The 21,464-nt window shown below is 36.8% G+C and overlaps 1 protein-coding gene across 1 annotated transcript; it reads right to left on the reverse strand.

The window, feature by feature from the left end:
* Nucleotides 1-11,912: 11,912 nt before the first annotated feature.
* LOC139745403 (arylsulfatase-like) lies at nucleotides 11,913-21,460 on the reverse strand. Its single transcript, XM_071655794.1, has 7 exons — nucleotides 21,244-21,460; nucleotides 16,871-17,010; nucleotides 16,234-16,383; nucleotides 15,383-15,495; nucleotides 14,240-14,462; nucleotides 13,182-13,346; nucleotides 11,913-12,562 (listed from the first exon to the last, which is right to left on the reverse strand). The coding sequence occupies exons 1-7, from the start codon at nucleotides 21,372-21,374 to the stop codon at nucleotides 11,913-11,915; spliced, it is 1,572 nt and encodes a 523-aa protein (XP_071511895.1). The 5' UTR covers nucleotides 21,375-21,460.
* Nucleotides 21,461-21,464: the final 4 nt, after the last annotated feature.

Below are 21,464 nucleotides of genomic sequence, written 5' to 3' on the forward strand. Positions count from 1 at the left end.
GCAGCAGTGATCACACTTTTTATGTTTCTTGTAAGTGTGATGTCACTTTTTCTTTCCCCTTTTCATTTCTCTCTTTCTGTCTGTTGTAAATGAGGAACTGATGTGAATAATGTACGTTGTCATCATTTGCTGCCGAGGAAAGGTGCTAAATAGATTTCTAAGCGGTAATGTGCTCTACATGTGCAGTTTTATTGGAAAGTGTGCTGCAGTACAGACATTGTGCTGGCAATTTAATACATATTGGCTTGATTCATTTCATCAAGCCTTCGGTGGTGTACTTGAAATGCAATATTTTCAACTCATTCTCATTGAATGAGGCCAAAATAACACTTTGAAGGGCGAAAGGAAAAGGATGGTTATTGCACTTTATTTATAGCGGGGTTTTCTCATTTCTGGCGTGGGACCAAATTTGTTTTGAGTGCCGTGGGATGAACTAATCAACCTTACTCTTAATACAACATTGTATCATAAGGAAATTTCTCCCAGGCATGGATAGTTAGGGATGACTTTGACAGCGATTATTGGGAATAAAAATGATAACATCCACACAATATGTCAATTTATTATTAGCTGGGGGAGGAAATATTGCTAAATGAATTCCTGTTGTGTTCAGTGCCATCACCTGAAAACTACCTTTCGCAGTGGCACTGTTTTTTGTGGTCGCTTACAGTACCAGGTAGATGGCATAGTATGTGGTGTCTTAGCATGTCATCATTCTCTTGTGTGTTCTGATATATTCCCAAACTGCTGTATTTCTCCTGTTTTGTTGATATTTATAATTTTGCAAGCATTTTTTTTTTTTTTTAATAGCAGTCACTTCTCCAGACAAAATAAAAATATCCTTTCCATTTTCACTAATTACAAACAAATTAGATTTGCAGTAAAAAACATGCAAAGAAATAGAACGGAGGAAAACAAAAAGTAATTATCAATGATTTGACAGCATCGGAAAATTTCATGTGGTAGTACAATTGTATAAGATTTCTCGCCAGCAGGAATTGGGCAGACACCAGGTTTTTATAGTGCCCCCGTCATAATGAGTGAAACAAATTTAAGAAGTAACAGTCATGCTAGTCTAGTGTGATGCCCACACCTGTACTGATTAGATTCATCACATGTGAGACTTTAAAGGGGATGGCTATTAACTGATCAGTGGGAATCAATGGAAATGCAGGGGGATGATTGTTCCAGTCCTTGTGGGATTCATTTAAGAGTACATTATGATTATATCTATTGTTGTGTGAAAATTATTTGCTTCAAAACGGTCTCATATTCAAGTAATGTGCAGTTTAATGTTTCCAGGTTAGCATGCCTGTACAGTGACGGGGCATTGAACTGCACATTACTTGAATATGAGACCATTCTGAAGCAAATAATTCACACAATAGATTTATAATGTGCTCTTAAATGAATCCCATAAGGATTGAAACAATCATCCCCCAGCATTCCCACTGATTCCCACTGATCAGTTACTAGCCATCCCCTTTAAAGACCTGGGGGTGTTTCACAAATCTGTTTGTAAAGTTACGAACGACTTACGAGCGACGGGTGATCAGTTCTTGTGCTGAATTATGGAAATTCTGATAAGTATAGCACATTAGAACTGATCACTAGTTGCTCGTAAGTTGTTCGTAACTTTACAAACAGCTTTATGAAACAGGGCCCCGGTTATGTGGGGATTCATGGAGTGTGAAGGCTGGCCAGGTTTGTTTGGATATATTCAAGAATCCCTGTAAGAAATTGTGTACAGCTTCATCACTGATCTCAAACTAAGTACACGCACAGCCAAAGAATCTCACCTGGAGTCGACCGTTACCAATGAGCGTACGCTTCGATGCATGTACTCGCTGACCAGTGCCATTCGCGGTTTTCGAATGTACTCCGTCGGGCAGCGAATGAATCGGGCCACCCATGAATTTCCATGCTACCAGGTCTTTTGGAGAAAATCTTGTCCATGTTCAGGTTTCCTAGTATGCATCGTGGGAAGTCAATGATACAATTTAAAGGGGACTTCAGTAGTAGACCAAGGATTTAAATTTATGTAACATTTTTGTGATGTTTGGATTGCTTCATCCTGCTCTCTCCCTGGATTTGTTCTATCATATTTCGTTGGAACAAGAATAGATATTGCACCACATAAAGTTTTGTGTACAAGTTTTGATTATGGTAAGAAAAATTTAAACAGATACGATGCAGGGTGCCACATGTAATATGTGTTTCTGCTGCTCTGATTTTTTTTTTTTTTAAAGTCATGACATTCCCAAAGTTTTTAGGTGCTTAAGTTATGTAGTATACAAGGTATATTTGTGTTTCATTATATATGTACTTGTACAATGTATATACGAGATTAGATAAAGATTATGTAAAGAGAAAATGGAGAGTGATGATAAGTGTTATATTTTATAGTCTCATAAATGTGATTCATGATCAATGAACATGTTTTTTACTTGTACTTTGAAATATCATTATAGCTAGTTATGGTTTATTAGGTTAAAAAAAAAGGGATTTTCAAATAAATGAGGTGGTATGATTTGAGAGGACATATATTTAGATCAAGAAATTGCAATACCATGGTATTTTCTAAAAATGTATACAATGTGACCTGTCAGCACCTCACGATCACTAAGTTGCATTCACTTAAGTTGAGAAAACCTCAAAATGAGGTGCTTGCATGCAAAATTCATACTTCACTTTGATGTTAAAAATATTACCTCCTGTCCACGTTTTCAAGTCAGTGAATGATTTTCTCTCCCCCCCCCCTTCCCTGTTTTTTAAAGGACAAGTCCATCTTCATATACGTAAGGATTGAGAAAATGCAGTACATCAGTGAAAGTTTGAGGAAAATTGGACAATCCGTTCAAAAGTTACGAATATTTTAAGTATCTGCGCAGTCACTGCTGGAAGAGAAGACTACTACAGTGTATGATGTCACATGCGTACAACTATATAAGAAAAAGAAAAATAAAATTTCACAAAACTTTACTTTTTGAATAAAGTGCACATTTCTTCGACTTGCTACTGACGTATGTTAAGGGTAATATTATTCCCCCTGCCTTCTGAAAGAGAGAAGTCAAGTGTTCTTTTGTTATGCGAGAAAAATGGAAATATGGTGAATTTTCTTTATTCTTATCTTTATATCGTTGTACTCATGTGACATCACAAGCCATAGTAGTCTTTTCATCCAGCCGTGACTGAGCAGAAACTTCAAAAATTCATAATTTTTTAATGGATTGTCCGATTTTGCTCAAACTCTCACTGATGTGTTCTACTAATATTGCTGCATTCACTCAACCCACATGTCTATGAAGGTGAACTTGTCCTTTAAGGAGCCTTTTGGTTGTGATAAAGAATGCTTCTGTGTGGCTTTGAATTGGCCTATCAAAGGTGATTGTAGAAGTGGAAACTTTTTTATTAAAACCCTGTAGTGGGCATTCACTTCAAAGCAGGACTTCTTGATTTTTGTGATTATCTGAGGGCCAGCTTAATACCATTTTCTATGGTCAAGCTTGGAATTAAAGTGGGACACATCATACATGTAGATGACTGGAACCTGGTTTTTGTGGTGATGATTGCAAGTGAGTCATGTAGGAAGAAGATACTTGTGGATGTATGTTGGATTTGGAATACATACAATATCCACTTCTCATCAATCTCATCCAGAAATTCACATTTTGTGATGTGCCAAATGCTGTTTTACACATGATTTAGATTTGATTCTGAGTACATGGTTGGTGAGAATGGACATTTGCTATGAAGAACATGCTACAATCCTACATACAGGCATTCTCTTCATACTCTGATTGGCCCCAGGACATACCGGTACCCTAATATGTGGAATTTAAATGTTGATGTCTACCATTTTGATTATTCAAGACAAATCAGGAAGTAATATCATGGATTTGTAATTCACCTTTTCATGGCAGCACATTGAGGATATTTCACCACAGTTCCTACAGACAAGATTCTAATGACCAAGGGTAACAGTTATCGAGATATATGAAAGTTCCATTGAAAGTAGGAACCTAGTCTAATCACAGATAGCGGGGTAGTGTATGGTGCAAGAAGCTCAGAGTAGTTGCATCTGCTTTACTGTATGTGACACGACTGCACAGCTTCCTTGCCAGTGACTCGTCTGTGGTCCTTGTCTCGCCGTTTTCTTGGATCATGGGGTCAGATGTAAAAACAATCGTGATACCTGACGCAATTCGTGGCAGTTTGCGTGAACCTTTGCTCAATGCACTTTGATGCCCGCACAATTTCATTTGGAGATCACAAGAGAGATTTGTTGTTCATAATATCAGTGTGTTGTCCATGTCTGATGCCTTTCCTCTCATGAGTCAATGATAATCGGTTCATGCCTCCGAGCAAGAGAGGGCAAAATACTTGTGTACATATAAAGCAGAAATTTTCGTGCTTTTCGTGCAAAATGAAACTTGCCCGAAAATTAAAGCATGCAAATTTTATTGCTTGTAATGCACAAGTTCTTTGTTATATTTTGATTCTTGAAATTGAAAATACGCAAAATTCATCTTACCCAGCCTAGCACAGAAAAATTACGCAAAAATTTCCACTCTACAGTATGATGCATGTGAGTTCCTCTGTACAAAATTCTGAATGATTACCTGTGTTAAACAAGATTGTTCTTGTCTATTCATATGGATTGAATTATTTTTTGATTGAAATAAAATGAAGATGAAATTTGTGATACATTTTGTGCAATGCAATAAAAGAAACAGAAAATAAAACAGTGTTGTTCTCGTATTTGTGTAGTGCACTCCCGTTACAACAAATATAGTTAAAACACAATACTTGTTACAATGAAGTAAAAATTCAGGCCCCAAAATTAGTCATCTTTATATGTTTATATACTTCACCATTCGGCTGAAATGAAATTTCAACGTAATGAAAGAAAACTGCTGGTCATGAGGACTTCGTTGTAACGAGAGTCACCTGTAATGATAAGAGGCTTGTCTTTTTTGGAGGTTGTGTGTGTACACTGTGTGTGTGTGTGTGTGTGTGTGAGCTTGTGTGCATATTGTGAGCTCTCCAAAAACTTTTGCATGCTGTGACAAAAAACAAACAAACAAATAAACAACAAAAAAAAAACAAAAAGGGAAAGCTTGTTATATAATGAGGTCTGATATAGTGAGATATCTGATATATAACAAGGTAATTTTGTTGGTCACATTTGTTTTTACATTTTGTTTTATCCTTGATATAACATGATACCTGATATAACCCGGAAATGTCAGTGGTTCCAAGTAACTATAATGTGGTTCCCCTGAACATAATACAGCATTAGCGTACATGCTAGCAAGTCATCATCTTCCAAAGATTGGCACAGTTCACTCCAAAAATTAAAATTTGATATTCAGGTTTTAATAGTGTCACACCTAAAATTACAGCATATATTACAGACCCCCCTGTGTTCAGTTACTGCAAGAGGCAGGGTGCATAAAAAGATACATACTTAGATAGGAAGGTAGATTGATAGATAGATGAATGGATAGTAAGCAAATAATCAACATTGGTGAAGGTGATGGGACAAACTATCACTTCCGGGGTGATCTGGATGTAGCTATCTTTCCTAAGTGCAGCTGAGGAAAGATAGCGTACACATTCAGATCGCTGAGGAAGTGACAGTTTGTCTCATTGCCTGAACTAAAAGCGATTATTTGCTTTATATTCCACATCCAGGGTCATAGATATTCCCATTTTATTCCACATCAGAAACTGTTTTAGCTGTCTTTAGGTATCCTTAGGGCTTAGGCTACGTAGACGTATGCGCGTAGATGACAAAAAACAATGAATTTGCTCCGCGCACCGAAATAAAAGTGCATTGCACTGTGGACTATCAAGTGACCTAGTTAAGTGATAGTCCACAGTGCAACGCACTTTTATTTCGCGCATACTCATCTCACGTTAGGACTGTATGGACTGAAGAGATCAGCGAAACAAAAGGGACTATCAACATAGAGTGTAACAAACTTTTCTTCTCAGGTGATGTGATGGGCGAAACTACGCTTTATCACGTGATCAGCTTTTAACCAATCCTATAACAAGATTCTTAGTATGTGGAATATAAATCAATTATGTGTTGATTCCTTTCTTGAAAGCAAATGCAGGTTGACTTAAATGGTGTTAAACAACATTAGCAGTACAGCATACATATGACACAACTAAAATATTCAAGTGATGAATACATCTAACACAGCTGCACATAGATGGTACATGCATACAATCATACAAAACGCACAATATGGCTGCATGTTTTTTTGGGTTTTTTAATGACAAGAAGTGCATCTACATGCTTAACTTGAATGATACAGTGTATTAGGTTAGCCTTTGTGTGAGGAATGTTTTCTCAGAGAAAAAAAAATGAGGAAGAATCATATTTCAGGATCAAAACAAAAACTGGAAAACAAACAGGATCATTTGCTCATTAATTGCTGTTATATGTTTAGGTTTCGATTATGAGGAGACACAACTCTGACAATGCCCAGTCAATTTTCTTTTCCGTATTGCAAAGTGTGTATTATACCTGTCCCCACACAACAAACATTTATATGTCTATTTACCTCATTCAGCTCATGACGTAGGTACAAATACTTTTCCTGGTTTCAAAGGCAAACTTTGGTTTCTGTTTCTTCTACATAAGGTGTGCAATGCAAAGTGCCTTATTGGAAAGTGAAAGTGAAAGTAGATATCTACATCTACACCAGTAATTATTTATATGGAGACACATATCCTGGAAGACTCGATGACAAGTGCTATACAGGAAGAGGAGAACAAACTATGTATACAGGCCAACTTTGTTTGTCCCGTCATCTTTTTTCCTGATCTTTTTACTATCTGGTCATGGACTCGCACACGACTGTCTTCGTGTTTTTAGTTTGACATTTTATTGAAAGTGGAAAACAACTTTTGTTCTCTTACAAATAAAAGGAACTAAAAAAAAATGGGACTTAAATTTTGATCACTGAGATGATGTACATTTACACCAACCAAAATATTGCTCACTTAAAGGGACATAAGACCTAGAAGAAGGTGTAATTCCACTCGTGCAGTATTTGATTTCATCGGCTGTGAATGAGAAGGGCATTCAGGTGCCTCGAATACTATGGCTTTCATGACAACTTAACACCCTTACTTATTCTCAGCCGACGATTTTATTGTCATAGTATTTGAATTCTGACATGTGCAAATATTATGCACATCATTGTAGTGAATAGTGAATTGACAATACCACATGTATCAAAACTTGCCTTTAAGACTAGTTGTGCTGGAGTGTATCTCGTTTATATAGTTATATCACTTATCAGGATGGTCACCAGTCCCGACATGGCCATTAAGCAAGATTGGACTGCAAGTAAAATCATCTGTTGAGAAAGATATGGGCGTTACGGTTTCACTAACCCTATGGCATCAATGCCCTTATCTTTCTGAAGCGATGGAAAGTGTGCTCTAAGTATAGAGCGATACACTTTTTGTGAGTATCCGACACTCGTGCTTGTATTAAGTGGTTTGTCTTTTTTTTTTTTTTTGAGAATCAAGTTATTTCTGGTCCACAATAATTGTCCTTTACAGCTACCTTCATATGAAGTGGAATTGCATATTAACGGAAATCTGCAAAAAAGAGCGAAACCGACAAAATGAGATGCACAAAGGTATTTTTTAAACATTTTTATTTTTCATCATCTCGTCCATTCATTGGTAGTAAAACATGGAAATATGACACACATACATATGCACACAAGTTGCAATATACTGTAAAAGTGGAAATTGTTCACGTTTGGCCTGGTAAGATGAATTTCATGTGTTTCTAATTCTGTGGAATCAAAACATAAAATGTCACATATATCAAACAAACAAAACGAAACAACAACAACAACAACAAACATTTGTGTGCTTTTATATTGGCACTAATTTCTGGTCATGGGAAATGTGCAAAAATCTCCACATGATGATTTTTTTGTTGTAACTTTTACAGTATCCCAAACATATACAGAATACCATGTGAAGTCATTTGGCAAGTATAGTGATACACAGAATTGTTCATACCGGTATGCCTCCTCAAGCTACATATTTTTTTTTTTCTCTCCATGTTCTATATACAGGGGAAACTCGGTATAACGAACACTGCTATAACGAGATATTGGTTATAACGAGGAAATTTTCTCGGTCCCAAATTTCCTTCCACACAAGTCTATGTAAAATGCTACTCTTATAGCGAGATCGGCTATAACGAAATAACTGCTATAACGAGATAAATTTTGTGACTTCCAAACAAAGAAAAACATAGTAAATTAAACCTGCTATAGCGAGGTAAAGCAAAATGCCTTCGGTAAAGCTTTACTTCGCCTGTGCTATCATCTTCCGAGATTGAAAAGCTTGATGCGCCAAAAACTGTCTTGTACACACATAATCATTTTCTTCAGTGCTCTCCAGCTAGCTCTGCATGTTGTACGTGTGACGTGTGTGTGTGCACGCACACTGATACATGCAGAAAATGTGGTGGGACGGCCATATGTATACATGACATCATCATGACGTTTAGTAGGTGTGAGGCAATCTGATGCTGTGATTGGCCTTCTACTTAGGGAATTCCCCGTCTTCACACACACGCAGTCATAATGTACATACAGAATGTGTCACATACACTCACAGCATTGTGCAGACCATATTCAAGTTTTCCACACAACACACACCCATACGATAACCACATACCAATCCACAGACGATCTTGATACAATCGCAAGCTATATAAATTTACAAATTCAAACATCTACAATTAATAAGAAACACATTCTTGATATTGGATTTCCTTGGCGAAAAACATCTTCTTACCCATAAAGGTGAGTAATTCCCTCACACACAATATCAAGTTATCAGTATTGATTGAAATATAATGGGTAGTCCCACATGTGCAAATTAATGTCTTTATTTTATGCCTTCTTTTATGCCTACTGATATAACGAGATATCGGCTATAACGAGGAAAATGACTCGGTCCCGACCATCTCGTTATATCGAGTTTCCACTGTATTAAAGAAAATAGACGTCCTTGAACTGATTTGAATTTGACAGACAAAATGCAACAAAAAATAAAAAAGCAGCATTCTGAAGCTTAGCTCTTCCTTTACAATCACAGAAAAGACAACATAATCGAGCGGGCAAGCCTATTCAAGAGTACAAAGTTGCCTAGTGGACCATTTTTTTTTTCCAATCATAACCTTGTAACTAAAATAGATTATTTCCAATACTTGCAAAAACCATACCCTATAGTCAAGTGTACTACTCCAATGCTGCACACCTTGCACTGTTACCTGTATTGGAAGCACTGCACCAATACTTTAATCATGTGCACATCATTATACATCATTATACAGCATTATGCATCATTATACAAGTACACACAGAAGGTGCAAGTACCTTCACTTCAAAAATTAAATCATTTTTATACGATCAAAACTGTTCTGGGTTCCCATATTTTCTGCTCTCTTCCACAGATTAGATACCGGTAATTTACTACATATGAACAAGATTTTGAACAATGCAAAAAAATAGAAAAACTACTATGTAGTACTGAGATTTCCACAATTCAATAGACTCAATCAATATTTATAACCAGTAATTATTTGGGATCAGAGGATTTCCATAATTCCATAGATTCACTCAATATTGCTTTACAATGATTATTTAGGGTTACAGAATCCCCAAAATTCTATAGACTCATTCAATATTACTGATAACCACCTATCATTTAGGATAACAGTTTCCATAATTCCACAGACTAACTCGATATCAACTAGAAAAGCACTCGGGCACAGACCTCTGCCAAGTAGCTCACTTCCACCCATTAGACACACATGCTGAAAATTTATTTCGCCCAATGTAGAAAGCCTTTTGCTTACGTCATCAACTTCCAGCTACGAAGTGCCTTCCCTGAGCAGAGCATGCGCTTTATAGTGCGCATATGGAAACCTCAAATACACGCAGCTTGAACTCCCAAGTTCATTGAACCTGCCAAAAGATTAAAAATCCTTCAAAAATCCATTAAAAATTCAGGGAGTAGAGGGAGCATACCATTCTTCCTACCTGTTGGGCCTAATTTTCCCATAGTACCTGTAATGGCAGTTTAAGATGAGGTAGTGACTTCTGAGGGTGTATGCCAACCATGGCTTCTTTACTTCTGCTGTAACACTGAGTCATTCATATTTTCCAATTCTCCTAAATTTTACATGTCCCATTCTTAGGCTCTTTCGCATTCTCCACAATCCTGTGGCATGCCATATACATCCATTTAAAAAGTGAATATCACGATTCATTAGAGAGCACTCACTCTACATCTATCTCAGCTCGTAGGTGTTTTGTGCGAAGGAACTTCTCCGATACTCAGTGTGATAAATATAATTACATAACATCTACAAACTTCTGCTATCCAATTGGCAACTGCTCATCACATGACACGCAGTCAAAGTATCATTGCATGCTGACATTATCGAGGGTGCAATTTTTGTCAATCAATTTTGGATATTGCACGATGATGTCACCCTTTTAAATTCATTCACAGGATGGGCTCACAATTAATAAACTCACAGTTTGGCACCAATGCACACCTTTGAGGTCTCAACAACTATACTTTTTCATGTGCACTCAGTCACTCATTTACTGTCAAAAATTGCAATAGCTCGCTTAGTGTACAGGAGTGTACAACCTTTTGCCTTTCCTAAAACTTGGCTGCCATTCTGTAGCATATTTAATTAGAGAAGCACTCTGAGAGCGCAGATCAGACCTCCGCCAAGCAGCTCATCTCCACCACTGATTTGTTCTTCCATAGAGATCAGTGATTTCCACCCATATGTACGCATGCTGGAAATCTCCCAATTTTCCAATACAGAAGCATTTTATTGTGTCATCAACTTCCAGGTGTGCGGCAACTTGCCCTAGCAGAAACTAGAACTCGCACTTCAGCACGCGTATGCAAACCTCAAAAAATGCGTAGCTTGAACTCCCAAGTTCATTGACCTACCTGCCAAAATATCAAAAATCCTTCATAAAATCCCTAAAAATTCCAGGATCACTACCAAAATTTAATCATCTGTTTCTTGTGTCATTCACAACCTTTCCTGTAAGTGTCATCTAAAAGTGTTCATAACTTTTTGAGTTACTTTGCACACAGACAAACAAACAAACAATGCTACACTGATGAAAACAGAACCTCCTTCTCCTCCTCCCTTGGTAGAGGTAAAAATCCGCCTGGACCACATGCCTTGACGTCTTGCGTGTTGTAAAACACGAATATATATATAAAACAAGATTTTGCTCTCTGAGAGATATGAGATGCTCTAATCAACTCGGCTTCACCTCTTGAACACAGTGCCTCATCTCTCATCCCATACGAATCATTGTACCACTGCACTCATGACCGATCACTATCTACATACTGGCTCCCTCTCTTGTACATTGAAAAAGTTAAAAACTCACTCCACTATTTTGACAATGGAAAATGCAATACTGCATAGCACCAATCAGGTTGTACCTGTAGCTTGTTTGTTGTTACTGTTACCTGTACATCTGATCAAGTTTAGTCAGAAAATAATTATATAAGTGTCCCATAACCACAAAAAAATAGAATTAACAAAACAAAACAAAGTCCCTAATAGAGACTGTTATTTGCTCGGAAAGCTCAGTATAATGAATAACTAAAACCTGCATTCCAAGGAATTCAGCAGTAAATTTAGGACTTTGTCACAATGTTATCCTGTGCAGATCTGTTCCTCATTTCCATGACTTCCAAAACCTGTTTATATTTCAGACATATATCAAAATGATCACAGGGTGCATGGTTCATGAACAACACACACACACACACACACACACACACACACACACACACACAAATGGTACTGGCTATAGGCCCAATTCATGGAGATACCTATTTCTCTTGTAATTACACATGCAGTACGGAGGGTTGCAACAAGGCGTGAGGGTCTTGCTCAAGTCTCTCACAAACTGGGGCTCCCCTTTCACCAGGCTCCTCTGATGCTCTGTTACGATCTTGGCGATCTCTTCCAGCACCTTGGCGTACTTGCGTGCTGGAAGGGGAGCGAGTTCTGCTGGGTCAACTCCGATGTTGTACAATAGGGGAGGATCATGGGCCTTGGAAAAGGGAGGGTCGCAACTCAAGCCTGTGTGGTGGTGTCCACCCTTGGGAGTCCACTCCTCGAAGCAAGCGTCTGCAAAGCCCTGCGGCGTCGGCATTGGCTTGGTGAAAAAGTGGGCCTTGAAATCCCCGAGGGTGACCGCCATGAGCCTGTCGTTGCAGTAGTGGAAGAGGACTGACCGAGGCGAGTCAGACCCGTTGGTCAACACGGACAGCGCACTCTGCGAGTCCATGATGCGGTCGTCCGGGACCTTCCCTCCGGCAAGCTCTGCCAGTGTGGCATAGAGGTCCATGCTGCTCATCAAGGTACCAGAGTGGACGCCTGGAGGTATGGTGCCTGGCCATCTGGCAATGGCTGGCACACGCACACCTCCCTCCCATGTTGTTATTTTGCCTCCTGGTGAGATAATCAAAGGTAAGATATAGTTTCCATATGCCTGCAGAAACTGTTGATTTTTTGCCCTGAAATGGATACATCTCTATAAAAAGTGTGTGAAATAGGGTTGTGATAACACAATTCTACTTGGGTGATGACAACAGTGTGTACGGTGACAGTAGGCCCTATTGCAATCTGAGAACATGTGATCATGTTTGCTATGTAATGGTTTATTATCAATTATTGACAAATCACACCATAGCAGAATCCATCGATCTTCCGTGCGAGAGTGACTTGCATGCAGCTTGTTGGGAAATTTGATTGTTAGGGCATGATCTATGATAGATCTACCTTCTACCTACCCACAATGCTGAACAAGAAGGGCTCTTTAGAAATTAAAAAAAAAAAAAACATATGTCAGGACACTTTAAATGGTGTGATTACAATGCACACCATTTATAATATACACTGTTACAACAATTAAATTTCAGGTCCAAAAATTATTGCCTTACATATGCTTGTATACTTTATTGTTAGGCTATAATGAACTGTTGACTTAACAACTGAAAACTGCTGGTCCCAAAGACTTTGTCGTAATGAGAGTCACCTGTACTGCATTTCACTGCCATTGCTTCCTTACCTTTGAGAATACCCGGTGACCCTCCTTCCCTACACATCTCAACATGTGGACCATGGTCAGACAGGAAGATAGCCAGTGTGTTGTTGTCTAAACCAGCCTCCCTGATTGTTGCAAGGGTTTCCCCGACTGCCCAGGCCATTTCGTTCAATGAGTCACCATAGCGACCTTAAAATGGAAGAATGTGGTGATTACGAACATGAACTAAGTCTATAATCATGATATATCTTTTTTTTTCCATCTCTGCTTTGTTTTACTATGCTATTTCTGCATGTTTATATACACAGACCTCTGAAGGAAAACACTGCCTGACCATGGACGTGGACGGGACTACCAAAAGTTTGTAAATCAACCAGATGAATAAACTTCTTATCAATTCACGTCAGATAGTATATGCTGTAACAACACATTTCATTGATGCATATCTTCTGAGCATCACAAATGGAAGTGGAGAGAAAACATCATATTAGCACATAAAATTAATGGTTATTGTAATTTTACCATAGACACAATCACACCATTCTTGCATCCTGTATGCCTATAGAACTTTTTCCTTTTTTGTTTGTTTCAGAGTGAGACTTCCTAAGCAATTCTACAACTTTGGGAATGGGCAGAAAGAATATTCTGGAGATATTGCACTCTTGAATGCAGGCAATTACATATTCTCTCTGATAATTGTGCTAAAATCAAAATTTTCACAGGGGTAAACATCAAGGTGTTCCATGCTCTCTAACCAAGCCCTTTACAGAATCAAGATCCAACTTTTTTTCCTTCACTTTGTTTCCTTAGATTACAAAGTAATATTCATTTTTAACAGAAAAAAAGTAAATTCATACACACATACACACAAAAATAATGACAATATAACACATTTTGAAACCCTGGAAAGGTATGAATACACCCCTGAAAGTGGTGATGATAGATACTAAGAAGCTCTTTTCAAACTGTACGGCTTCCATTTCCGATCTACACAATATACATCATACTTGGGGAAAAAACAGCAACTGGGATAGCTCTCTATACATGTCTACTGACAGAGCCGAGGACATTGACCTTCTGACCTCTCTTGGATGTCCCGCTGAACCACGGGCTGCTGAACATGTCGGTGTGGAGCTGCAGGAAGGAGAAGTAGAAGAAGAAGGGCTCTTCCTGATGGCTGTGGATGAAGGCCTTGGCATCGTCCACCAGTCTCCTGGTCAGGTCGTGGTGCCTGACCGGCTGCTGGACGATGGAGTCATTGTAGTAGAGCAGGCAGTAGTATCTGTCTGGTGCCGACATGTATAGCTGTAGGGTGGGGGAGGGGGGTGGACAAACATAGAATTAACCAGTTTGGGGCTCCACTTTGCACATGAGCAGAAAAAGGTCATTTGAACTCACAGGGCATCTTGGTATTTAAATTCAATGCATATGTGATGTAATGTTTATATTCAGGTAATCCTTATAAATGGTACTTGCAAGCATATCCACCTGACAGCAAAAGTAGAATTTGGCAGTACCAATTGAAAAAGATTGTTTATATACTCAGTACCGGTACAAAATAATGAAATGGATGCTTTCAAAAGTATTAATTGATGTTCTATCCTGGTCAACTGGTCGACACAAGTTCAGCCTTTGTTTGAACATGAATGATGAATTCATAAATTGTTATGTCGGGCAAGCCTATGCTTTATGTCGCATTGTAAATGAGTGAGGTGCCCAACAAACTACATTAAAAAAAAAGAAGAAAGGTCATTTGTTCCCCTGTGCACATGAGCTATCTCCAAACTGGCTTTAAAAAAGAACATAACCAAAATTAGTTTTGGCAAGGTTTTTTTAATGCTTGGTTGTGATGCTTTGTAGCATATTCATCAACAGCACTGCAGCATCGCATTATGAGTGTGTGCCATGACTTTAATCAAGTCTCACAACTTCGAGTTAAAAGTTTCAAAACCTGCATCCATACTCATGCACAAGGCTGCCTCATCTCAACTGTGCATTGCTGCCTTTGTGTCATTTATAATGGACATATAATATCACGCATGCTTTCAATTTGATGTTTGAGTCAAGGAGCTTTAAGATGGACATGGGGTGGTGAAAAGTGTGTGCCAGTGCGAGTCAGAGACCACAAATTCTTAAGAGGCTGGACATATCATCACACATTTCAAAATTACCTCATAAGATATCTATCTTTTCTTTTCTTCTTATCACAGATGAAATTTGTTCACCTTGGTCTCATCACATGTCCAGTGATTGGTGAAGGGCATGAGGTGGCCCACAAAGTCAAAGCCGTGGTGGTGAGGTAGATGGTTGCCATCATCGTGTTTGAATTCGTTTATTCCTGTTACATACCAAGGGTTGACACCAAAATCTTCATGAAATTGCAATTTGTGACATACTTTGCTTGAGTAATTCCATTTTTCCCCCCTACTGGTGATTTCGACTGATATTTCCTTGCCTTTAGTTTTCTACACTGATCCAAATCCCAGATGTGTTATTTCTATGGCCTACTCCACATTGTCTTTAAATATCAAGCAGATCATTATGGTTTACCTTCTTGATCAGTCACAACCTCCTCACTCTTCATCTCTATTTCACAACTTTCTTCCCACCAAATCAAAATCCATCATACAATTATCTGATCACCTTCCCATCTCTGCTTCCTCTCACTTTTATGGCTACTGCCAATAATACTCAATGCAAATTCAAATATAAATAAAATACAATAAAATCCAGTGACACACTGGACCCAGCTTGCACTGAGTACTGCATGCAACCACTGAATATTCATGATGGTGAAATTATGCACCTCAGACAATAGCAAGCACAGAAGAAGGAGGGGAGGAGGGTCACCACACTTTAACTCCAAATCTATTGACTAATTATTGGGGGATCACCTCAGAATTTAAGCTCCTTCAATAAACAAGGAAACAGATAGGATTTAATGAAAGTATAGAAGACATATAACTTAGTATGTCTTCACAAAATTGTGCCACCTCTTAGATTTGTTGATCAATAACTTGAATTGCCTGAAATAGAAAAGTCAGCAATGCCACAGGAGTTTGCCTTCAATACTTACCAAGATGCCACTTGCCCACTATCCCAGTGCTGTATCCCACATCCCTCAGCATCTCGGCTATGGTAATTTCTGACTTGGGCAGGCCGCGGCTGCTGGTCATCTCAAACACTCTCACTGGCCCATGAAGGCCGACACGGACAGGTAGCCGCCCTGTAGATTTATGCAGGTTAAAGTAGATAAGTACATAAAGTGTAGCTCCTTTATACTGTTTCCTCTTTCATACTGAAATATGTCTTTTCTCGACTTGATTTACCCCTACAGTCCAACCTCTCTTATCTGGCCTCCCTTTATCCGGATCTCTCTATTATCCGGACGTGATCTCGCCATGATTTTTCTTTTCAATCTAGTAATTATGGAGAAAAGGGGGATTTCAAACTCAAACAAAATTCCTATACAAACTTTGACAGTTTTAAAGGCAATTTGACAGTTCATAACATTGTATGGGGCCTTTGTAATATAGCAATGCCTAGAGAACACAACCTGCATCCTACCTGGAAATATGAAATATTGTATCAGATTTACTGGCTTGCATGTTGCCATGTGTTAATCAGACAGACATCAAAACTTTGAAGCACCTTATACATCTACACAAAAATGGATATATTACATTGAAACAAGTTTATACAAAGTAAAGCACCTGTTAACATGGCTCCCCTGCTTGGACTGCACAGGACATCTGGGCTATACCATCGGCTAAATTTCATTCCCTCACTGGCCATCTGGTCAATGGGGCCATACTCTTGGCTTGGGTGACCGTATGAAGCTAGATCACCATATCTAAAATGACAGTTGACAATTACATCTGTTATAATGACAGAGCAGATCACCTCAAAATCAAAGCAAGATGTCCTATAAAAGCCATAACACACTTCTTTTGTCAACAGCATGTGTGCAATAATGCACATTGTGAAATGGTTTGAATGTTGATTACATTGGCTGTTCTTCATACTTATGATTTGAACAGATTAATAGCCTTCTGTTCTACGGGTCAATTACTCCTTTGTGGAGATTGGAATTTGGAATTTGGTACAAAATTTTGATTTGGACACATACAATTATGTACGGTTAAATAACCCTAGAGAAAAGAAGAAAGTGGATGAAATGAAATGTGATTTGGAGTTGGTAGATCCGTGGAGAATACAACATTCTACAGAGAAACAGTTTACATGGCGTCAAAATAATCCTTTGAAATTAGCTAGATTAGATTTTTATTTGATATCTGAGAAAGCATTAACATTGGTTGATAAGGTAGATATAATGTCAGGTTTTAGGACGGATCATTCTTTGATTACATTAAGTTTGAATTTAGGATATTGTAGGGGGCCGAGTTATTGGAAATTTAATAATACATTATTGAAAGATGATGTGTATATTGAAAAGATAAAAGAATTGATTACACAAACAGTTAAATTTTATGCGATAAATGATATTTCTTATGATTGTAAAGATTGTCAATTTGTTATTAATGATCAATTATTTTTTGATACATTATTAATGTTGATAAGAGGTGAAACAATAAGTTATATGAGTTATAAGAAAAAATTGGAAAAGAATAAGGAAAAGCAATTAGAAAAAGATATAATTGAGTTGGAAGGATTGTTGTTAATACAACAAGATGAAGAATTTATTTTAGAGGAATTAAAAGAAAAGAGAGAATGTTTGGATAAAATTAGACAGGAAAAAGTGAATAGTATATGTTTTAGATCGAAAATTAAATGGATGGAATTTGGTGAAAAGCCTTCAACATATTTTTTGAATTTGGAAAAGAGTAATGTTATAGATAAGCAAATTTTACAATTGGTGGATAAAAATGGAAAGATATTAAATCAGCAACAGGAAATATTAGAGGAAGTAGCAAATTTTTATAGTTTATTATATAAGAAGCAAAATGTTGAAGATATGGATTTACAAGAAATTTTAGAAGGTCAAGATATTCCAAGGTTAAACGAAGCACTTAGATTGTCTTTAGAAGGCCCTTTGCAAATAGAAGAATTGGATCAAATGTTGAAAAATATGAAAAATAATAAGTCACCTGGAATGGATGGATTTACTGTAGAATTTTTTAGAGTATTTTGGGAAGATTTGAGGTTTTTAGTGTTGAGATCATTGAATTATGCATATACAGAGGAAAATATGTCCTTTTCTCAAAAATTGGGTGTTTTAACTTTGATTCCTAAAGAAGATAAAGATAAGTATTATTTGAAAAATTGGCGACCAATTTCTTTGTTGAATGTAGTTTATAAATTAGCATCGGGATGTATTGCGAATCGAATTAAGAAGGTTTTGTCTTTTGTGATAAGTGAAAACCAGAAAGGGTTTTTATCAGGTAGATTTATTGGAGAGAATATTCGCCGTTTATATGATTTGATTTTGTATACAGATGTCAAAGATATTCCAGCATTATTATTATTGATTGATTTTGAAAAAGCTTTCGATTCAATCTCTCATGAGTTTATAACAAAAGTGATGCCATTTTTCAATTTCGGTCCCTCAATAATTTCTTGGATAAATATTTTATATGCTGATGCTTTTTCGTCTGCTCAGATTAATGGTTTTTTTACTGAGAGATTTAAGATAGAAAGAGGTTGCAGGCAAGGCGACCCTCTTTCTCCATATATATTTTTGTTGTGCAGTGAAATATTAAATTTGATGATTTCTGGACCTAATTCATTTGAAGGGATAAAAATAGATAATATGTTTCATAGAATAGTTCAATATGCGGATGATACACTGTTGACATTAAATGGTACAGAGAAGGATTTATATATAGCAATGAATATTGTAGATAGATTTGCAAATATATCTGGTTTAAAAATCAATGAAAATAAAACAAAAGTAATATGGATAGGGAAATGTAAGAATAAAGAAGATAGAATGTTGCCTGAAAGGAATTTTCATTGGGTGTATGAAGGAGGTTTTAAGTATCTGGGTATACATTTTTTTGTTGATTTAGAGAGAACTGTTCAGTATAATTATTATGACAAAATGGAAGTGATTAGGAAACAAATGAACTCTTGGCGTAAACGCTCTTTAACAGTGCTTGGTAGAATTGTAGTTATTAAGTCACTGTTGTTATCAAAATTGAATTATTTGTTTTTGTCTTTGCCAAGTCCTAAAGGTAATTTTTTGAATGAGATAAATGATATGTTCTATAGTTTTATATGGGAAAGGAAGCCGGATAAAATGAACAGAATTCAAATGTCTCAGACATACGCACAAGGTGGAGTGAAAATGATAAATATTTACACACAGGTTACAGCACTGAAAATATCATGGATTAGGCGATTGTTATTTACAACGGATAAATGGTCAGAAAAATTATTGAGTATATTTTTGCCCCGTACCCATCAATTAGACATGAGTCTCGGAAATGATTTTTTCTTTGAACGAGCCTCACATACGTGTAATCCCTTTTGGAAAGAAGTATTCACAGCTTACGGCGAATTACTTTCGGTTTATTGTAATAATTTTCAGTGTCAACCTTTGTGGAAAAATAATAAGATTACTATAGGAAATGCGTCGGTTTTTAAACGAAAGTGGTATCAAAAAGGAATTCGTTTTGTTAATGATTTGTTAGATGAAGAAGGAAATGTATTATCATTTACTGCCTTTAAGAGGAAATATGATGTTGACGTTAATTTTTTAGATTATTTTGGAATATGTCATGCGGTTAAAAAAGCAGGTTGTGATAGAAGTATGAATAATATGGAAAAGTTTTGTCAACCAATTATACCTGATATTTTACAATTGGTTATAAAACATTCTAAAGGATGTTCACATATTTATGCTGTTTTGTTAAAGAATAGAAATAATGTATATCAATGTAAAGGATTTTTAAGATGGCGACAATTGATACAACTTGAAGAAAAGAAATGGCAATCTTTTTCGTTGGCCCCGTTTAAGAGCACGGAAGATGTTAGTTTACGATGGTTTCAGTTTAAAATAGTTAATAGAATTTTATATACAAATAAGATGTTGAACAGAATTGGATTGGTTGAAAGAAGTGAATGTTCATTCTGTAATGTGAATGTTGAGACTTTAATACATTTTTTTAGTGAGTGTCAATATGTTGATAGATTGTGGGTTGAAGTAAGAGAATGGATTAATATTAACACGGGGTTAGAAATAACATTTACGACGGAAAATAAATTATTTGGTTTTGGGGGTATTAACAATTCGGCATTGAATTGTATTACCATGCTTGTGAGATATGAAATTTATGTTTGTAAAATAAGAAAAATAATACCTCGTTTTGATTTATGTAAATATAGTATAAGGGAATATTATGATAGAGAGAAATTCATCGCAAGAAATAATCATAAGTTGCAAGCGTTTCAGAAAAAATGGTGTCTTTTTAGACACCTTTTTTCTTGATGTATATTGTATTGAATTCGAAAAAAAAAAGCATGATGTTATTTGAAATATGTTGTAATATGTGTATAGATGAAAGAGAATAATAAATATCCCAGTGAGGGAAAAAAAAAAAAAAAATTACTCCTTTGGGAGGCAATTGTGTAAGTGTGTAACTCCTCTCATGTACACTTTGTTGCAAATGATAAAACTTGACAACATGAGCAGCATAATAGACAAGAAGTACATATTTGCATACATTAGTAAACATACAGTGTAAGTTCAATTTTGCAAAGAAAAGAAAGAAAAACAAAACATAACATAACAAAACAAAAACAACACAAAACAAAACAAAACAAAACAAAACAAAACAAAACATACAATAAAGGTATAAACATACTCGTATTTTGCATTGGTACTGTAGTTTGTTCTTTCACTACGAATGTAAGCGAAATGAATCTTCTTCATTGTGAGAACATTTACAGCACGATAGTTTTTGTCTATTCAATGCGAGAGAGGTGTCTCGAAATATCAGAATGTCACAAATTGACTAAGAAACAAGGGAAAAACTTTGAAGATTCCTTCAGTTTTATAACCCTTCTTACTCAGCATGATGACTAAAGTACAAGAGAGAGAGAAAGACGAAGGCAGAAATTTTACCCCATGTCATCTGCAACGAAAAGGATGACATTAGGTCTGTCATGTGGGTCTCTTGTCAGAGCCAGGCAGTAATTTCCAAGTAGGAGAACAAAAGATGCAACTGCTATGATGCCACTGCTCATCACTGCCATCTTGCTTCATGACACTGTCAAAAAACAAAACAAAACAAAACAAAACAAAACAAAACAAGGAAAAGTAGAAATTACGCGGTGCGTAAAATA

This window comes from Diadema antillarum, unplaced genomic scaffold (genome assembly GCF_040938485.1).
Source record: "Diadema antillarum isolate AM-2024a unplaced genomic scaffold, OU_Dant_1.0 seq00001264_RagTag, whole genome shotgun sequence".
NCBI lineage: Eukaryota > Metazoa > Echinodermata > Echinoidea > Diadematoida > Diadematidae > Diadema > Diadema antillarum.

What these genes read in the sequence shown, in the direction of transcription:
- LOC139745403 (XM_071655794.1), bottom strand. Translation starts at nt 21,374, where the DNA reads ATGGCAGTGATGAGCAGTGGCATCATAGCAGTTGCATCTTTTGTTCTC. An exon ending in TTCGTTGCAGATGACATGGG is followed by an intron (nt 17,011 to 21,243) that starts GTAAAATTTCTG and finishes CTGTCATTTTAG; the next exon opens with ATATGGTGATCTAGCTTCAT. An exon ending in GTCACCGGGTATTCTCAAAG is followed by an intron (nt 12,563 to 13,181) that starts GTAAGGAAGCAA and finishes TTATCTCACCAG; the next exon opens with GAGGCAAAATAACAACATGG.